Source organism: Arachis duranensis, chromosome 9, assembly GCF_000817695.3.
Source record: "Arachis duranensis cultivar V14167 chromosome 9, aradu.V14167.gnm2.J7QH, whole genome shotgun sequence".
NCBI classification, from domain to species: domain Eukaryota; kingdom Viridiplantae; phylum Streptophyta; class Magnoliopsida; order Fabales; family Fabaceae; genus Arachis; species Arachis duranensis.
This window is the reverse complement of record NC_029780.3, coordinates 3,500,301-3,507,011: the sequence shown is the minus strand read 5'-3', so window position 1 is coordinate 3,507,011 and position 6,711 is coordinate 3,500,301. Positions and strand designations below refer to the sequence as shown.

Here is a 6,711-nt window from a genome sequence, read left to right as displayed (position 1 = left end):
TTTTACATTCTGTAATAATTTATATATAAATTTTAAAATTTTTGTATATAAAATAAATATATAACCAAATATAATCCTTTTAAAAAAATTACAATTAGATAAAATTAATTCATCCTTTATTTATTTATACAATTTGTCCTATACTTTAATTCTAATTAGTGTAACATTCCTTTCAATTTTTCACATCTATCTGTATATTATTTTCACTCTACTAAAATGCTCAAACTTCAAACTCAAATCCTGATTTAGAATTTAGTTATCTAATTATGACACCCAACAACTGCCTCATTTGGATCTTGTTTCTATGTAATTGAAAGCAGGCTTGCGTAAAGACTAATCTTGGTACTTATCTTTTATGATGGTAATAAACATTCTTCCAAAATTTGCAATGATTCTATCTGAGTTTTGAAAGACTTCATGACTAATATATAGAGCTGAAATAATGTACTCATACCAAGATATAATTATGTAACGCATAAGTTAAACGAAAGGGAATAGTAAAATTATTCCTGCGGGAAAAAAAACCATAGAAAGATTTTAAATATATCATAAATATCGGTATTTTAATAATTTTAGTCGTTAATTTAAATAATATATTATAGTTAGTACTTGTTTGGACGATATTATTTTGATAAAATTTTTAATAATCTTTTTATTTTTTAACTTGTTTAGTAAATTTTTAATAGTAAAAATAAAAGTATTAGAAAAATAAAAAATATTTTTTCAAAAGCTGTAATTTACATCTTTTTTAAAAAAAATTCTTAAAAAAAAGATGTTTTTATGTAATAAATAAACAAAAATTATTTTTATATCGTTAAACCCAAATATAATTGATAAATAAAAATACCTTTTTGTATGAGATATCTAAACATAAAATTACTTTTACTTTTTTATAAGATCTTTTAAAAAAAGATAACTAAAAAAAAGATATTTTTTTATAAGCTCACCCAAATAAGTCCTTAAAATTAATCGTTAAACAACGTGAACACCAATATTTTGAATTATTTAAAACGGTGATTTAAACTTTAACATAAAGTTCAGATTCCTTCTAAGACAGTGTCCGATTTGTGTTGATACCAAGATAACGCCATTCAAATTTTGCATAAAGAGATGGAGGGTGGTACCTGTAAGAAATTCTGACGTTTAAGTTAATAAAAATTTTGAACAGATTTTAATAGATCAGAACTTGAATATATTTAAAAAATAGAATAAATAATTACTTTTTTTAGTAATTCTACTTTTATTTGTGGATGATTCGTTAGCACTGACTTTATATTTTAAATTAGAAAATGAACAAACCAAGACTCTTGTTTCAATACAATGAAACGATCATTCACAAATATGGATTATTATCCAAATTCATCACTCTATTATTGGTTTTCTTATCAATTTAAGCACCCGAATCCTTACCGGTACACTTGTATACTATGACATGAATATGAGTTTTGCAAAAGCTGTATTTTCTTAGTAAGTTTAAAAGAAAAAAAAGGGGACTCTTAGCTTTTAAGAAGATTCCATTGCTAAGTTATTTCGCTTCGATTAAAATAATTTCCTTCCTAACATGAGATAAGACAATGAAAAGGAACATGTCTAGTAGTGTCACTATCTTAATATCTTTATAAGCTTCTCACATTGTACCAATTCACGTAATCCTTGGAGATTTTCTTTTTCCAAATTGAAAATGCACTATTAATCATGGTTTTGATAATTGGATCGTATAGTATAATTTAAGTAGATTAATCAAAAGTCGGTTATTAGACCGATTTTATTTAGGATAAAAATTAATTATGGTAAATTGGTTAAATAAATTTAGTCAAATTAGTCCTTCTATGATATTGACTAGGTTGATTAATTTTTAAAATTTTAGAAATGAAAATAATTTATATATGAACTTTCAAGGACTATTTTGATTATAAAAAATTTTTTTACATGTCAAGTGATGTCATGTGTTATTAACCTGACATGTCAACCAATTATCTTGTGACACGTGGTACTTAATGTGACATGTCATAATCCAACTGATGGAAAGACAAATTTAACTTACATTTTATCTCTTAGCGACTAATATGACTAAAAAAATCATTTAAAAAATAATTTGAAGAATAAGTAATCTTTCAAGATTTTTTATTTAAATATGGAAGAGTGAATAGAGTTTTACGTTAATGTTACAAAAAATAGAGTTTTACAGTGTTGTAGTGTTGTGGGGGCACTGTTTCATGCCAACACAATACACAGAATACGTATTGCACTGACAATACGTGCAGTCTGTGTATTTACAATATGCTTACGGTATATTATAATTTAATATTAAAATAATACAATATACAATCTGCGTATTATAATTCAATATTAAAATAATAAAATACGCAATCTATATATTGTCTTTATAAATTAAAAAAAATTGATCGGACAATTTACATTCTACGAATTTTATAACCCCCAGAATTTTGTAAAAAACTATAACTTCCAATATTAAAGAATTACACCAATTTATCCAATATCCAAAAAAATTAATCAATCTTTCAGACACAAATTTAAGTATTAATCCTTAAATTTTTGTTGAATTTTTAAACTTTAAAATCTCTAGTTCCATTTATTTCAATTTTGGTCCTTTGGAACTTTGTTACTAGTTCAATTCTTTAGTATTTACTTATACCAAACATCAAAAGACACAAAAAGAAAAAAAGAAAAAGAAAAGAAAGAAGGATGCATAATCATTCATCTTTATTTTTTTATAATTGCAATATTTTAATTTTAAACAAAAATAAGTGTACAGAATAATTTTAATTTTGGGTGGCAAGTGGCGAGCATTGATTTTGAGTTTGAGTTTCAAATTTTCTGGCAAATTATTATGACCTTCACAACTGATAATTGTTCTGAACAACAATGTCCTTTTCAAGTGCTGGTTATTGCCAAACACATGAACAACTATCAATAGAGAAAAAACTGTGTTTAGTGAAAGTGACATTTCAACCATTTACCAGTGCTTCAAACTATTATGAGTTATGATTTCCCATCTAGACAGACCCCATCATCCTTTCCACTCTTAATTATTAATAATAAATAATAAACAAATACATTTATTATTATAAATTTAGAAAATTTTCAAATGTACCGGTATATCAGTATTTCAATAATTTTTAACTATTAATTTTAATTATAAAAAATATATATAATATACATAATTAAGAGTTTACCTAAAATAGCATTCTGAAACTGTTTGAACTCCAATCCAAATTGTATAAAGTTAAAAAAATTTCAAATGTTCACATAACATCGAAATATTCTAGTAATTTTAACTATTAATTTTAATTAATATATATTATATATTTTTAAAATTGAAATTAACAATTAAATGATCGGTATTCTAGAAATATTTAAAATTCATTCAAAAATTTAATTATACATTATTATTACATTGATTAAAAAAATATATTTGAATTAATTATTTATTACTTTTAACATTATAAAAATACAAATACAAAGATACAGACAATATATAATATTAAAAAAAAAAGGCCAAATTCTTTACTAGATGTAAATAATTTGGTACATCAAAGAAAGACATCATTCAAGAGAGAGAAAGAAAAAAAAAAGAATGTACATTAGCAAACTTTGTTCTATCCTTGAGTTTGTAAATTATAAGCACAAGGTTGGAAAAACAAATTCCAAGGTAAATAGTAGTACTAACAAACATCACTTTAGACTTTAGACTTTTTGATCCTCTCTCAGATATTCCCTTTTTCTTTAGATTCTGAAACTGACATATATAGGGCATATTAACCAACCAACCAACCAAAACCATGTCAAAAATTCCATGATTCTTGACCTTGAAAATTGGATGGCCTATGCATTCTAACACCACTTATGCTGTTCCTTGCTGCCATCATTTCATTGAGTGAAAGCCTCTTCTTTGGCTCAGGCCTTTGCTTTGGAGCACTATGACACCTTAATTTTGCATTAAAAGATTGAGTATTTGACATGTAATTTGGAAAATTTGAATAAGGCCTAAAAAATGTGTCCCCTCCACACACACTTTTAGCCGGCGTGGCCGGGGCGATTTTAGGGTGCGCGTAGTTTGCAAATCTTGGAGTGTTGTGTGCCGTCGAATACCTACATTCGTCGGCACTCAAGTACCAATCGAAATCTTGAAGGTGCCGGCAATCTGGGACCGAGATTCGGCCGGGAAGAGGGGATGAGACAGCGTGGTATGGCGGATCTTCACCACATTCGGACATTGTAGAGGTGTAACGCCTTGACCTTGATGATCTAGTCTTGTAAGTGTCAATTTCAACAATTTTTGGAGACTCATCAAATCCATTCATTGATGCTTCATATGATGTAGGTATCATCCTTTTGCTGTGGAATTCACTTCTTGTTTCATCAAATCGTTCCTAGTACAAAAAAATAAACATTGTCTTAAATTAGAATTAACTACAATAGTCAGTTTAAATTTAAGGTGGAAATTCAAGTTCAGTCGACTTCAGCTAAAACTGATAACTGAGAGCCGTTAGATGATTTGATTAATTTGACTAAATTTTTATCTATCGGCTCTTGACTATCAACTTCACGTGAAGTCGAAGTTTTCACCTAAATTTAAAGTTCCATTTGGTTTGCGTTTTTTATATTCAGTTTCTTAAATTTTGTGAAGGAAAAAAAAAAACACAAACGATAAAGATAAAAAAAGAATTTTATTATTTTTGTTGTTTTTTTCTTTCACAAAATTTTAAAAATAAAAACATTAAAAATAAATCATCTTATTTTGAATCCAAAACAACTTATAATCAAAAGTGATCTAGAATTAAAAGCTTTTTACCAGAGATTTTCTTGCAAGAACTTCAGGGAGGAACCTATTGTCTTTGCTCATGGAACGGCGGGCGCGCTGCGACCGGACGGCGGCCTGAGCTCGAATTAGAGCCTGCATACTGTGAAGAGTTGCGGCAGCCCTCTTTCTAACTAGAAAACCTCTAACAAGAGCTTGTATCTTAACCAATCCTTTCAGTGCTCTAAGAGCCTTCCTTGCCTGAAAAAAAAAATGAAAAATCTTGGATTGAATGTTGCTACTAGAACATCCTATAATTATACAATATGCATTGATCAATAAAAAAATTTGAAATTATGAAATTATCATTATCATTACAAAAAAGTGCACCAAACTTGTTTAAAACAGAAAATGGAGGATTTGGATGCTAACGAGGCAAGTCAAAGGAAAAGTGCATATGCTAGTTTCAATGAAGAAAAAGAAAAAGGACATTTGAGAGAAGAGTCACTGTTTCATTAAGAATCTAAAACCAACTTTCTCACCTTTTTAGAGAGAGGGGGACAAAAGAGTAGGAACCAAGCAACTAACTTCACTTATACCAACAAAAACAAAAGATGTGTTTTTTATAGAAAAGATCACAAAAACAATGGAAATACACAAAAAACAGACATACCCATTTGTGAAAACAAGCAATAAAACATCTACACCAAATCAAAATTTGATTTTTAAACATACCCAAATGAGAAAACAAGCAACAACACATTACCATCAAATCAAACTTTGATTTTGAAAGAAGATAAAGTGACATACCAAATAGCCTCTGAAGAAAGTTTGGATTTTTACAGCAGCCCACTTGTCTCTGCTGCCACTGAACAATGTGCCTCTCCCTTGGCTTGTCAGCCTAACAACTGCCACGGCCGCCTGCGCAGCTGCCACGGCGGCATCTGCAGCCGCGGCAGTGGCAGCTGCCACAGCAATTGCATGCTTGTTCTGCTCACTCTCAGTGTCAGCAATATAGGATCTAATCCAAGCACCATCAGAAGAAGAAGAATCCAAAGCTGCACCATTGGAAGGAGCAACAATGTTTCTATTATTATCATTATTATTATCCTTCTCTACTTGCTTAGCAAAACTCCATCTTTTCTTCTCTTTCTTGTCATAAGAAGAAGAAAAAGAAGAAGCCATTGCTGATGTTATTGTTGGCAATGACCCTGAATTTTCAATCTGGTGTTGATCCTTATTACTATTCTCTTTATTCTCCTTTTTCATTCCTAATAGCCCCTTCAACCACCTTGTAGCTTTTCCCATAATAACAACTTCTTCTTCTTCAACACTATCACCAGAACTAGAAAGTGGAAGAGAGAGTGTTAAGGTGGGTTTCTCAAATGTAGCAACCAAATCCAAATGGATCCAAATGTGAAGGTTTTCTTGGTTTGGTTTGAAAATGAGAGGGAGGGGTGTGAATATTGATGATGATGCAAGCAAGCACAAAGGGATTGTAGAGAGAATAGATTAATAATAAACGGTGCAAAGAGTTAGAAAAGCATCAAACCTTAATAAATGGGGTGAAGAAGGAAGAAAAAAAGATTTAAAATTTTGGATAAAGATTGGAACTTTTTTTGAAAATTAACTTCTGACAGCACCTCGTGAAGAACTGCATTAGAAGACAAAAAGAGGGTCACAGAAAGTTAGCAGAGAGAGCCTCAAATGAGAAAAAAAAATTAAATTAAATTAAAACAATTGTTTTTAAAAAGTAAATTAAAACAACCCCATTAAAATAGTTGCAAAATTTTTCAAAATCTAACCTCAGGAGTAAAGAGACAATAATTAACAGACAAAGCATAACGATGAAAAATCACATTGAAAAAAATATGGTAATAACAATAGGCCACAAAAATCATGGGGAGACCAAAACTGCAAAACACAAAAACAGGAACTCTTATTTTTTT

The 6,711-nt window shown here is 29.2% G+C and overlaps 1 protein-coding gene across 2 annotated transcripts; it reads right to left on the bottom strand.

Moving 5' to 3' along the window:
- Positions 1 to 3,633: 3,633 nt before the first annotated feature.
- On the bottom strand, positions 3,634 to 6,429 carry LOC107463958 (protein IQ-domain 26-like). Of its 2 annotated transcripts, XM_021131231.2 has the most exons (4): positions 6,315 to 6,429; positions 5,573 to 6,107; positions 4,817 to 5,023; positions 3,634 to 4,394 (listed from the first exon to the last, which is right to left on the bottom strand). In XM_021131231.2, exons 2-4 carry the CDS (start codon positions 6,068 to 6,070, stop codon positions 3,807 to 3,809), a joined length of 1,293 nt encoding a protein of 430 aa, XP_020986890.1. In that variant the 5' UTR covers positions 6,071 to 6,107; positions 6,315 to 6,429; the 3' UTR covers positions 3,634 to 3,806. The 2 variants fall into 2 exon arrangements, with proteins under 2 accessions (XP_020986890.1, XP_020986889.1); XM_021131230.2 differs by lacking the exon at positions 6,315 to 6,429 and having other exon boundaries at positions 5,573 to 6,280.
- Positions 6,430 to 6,711: the final 282 nt, after the last annotated feature.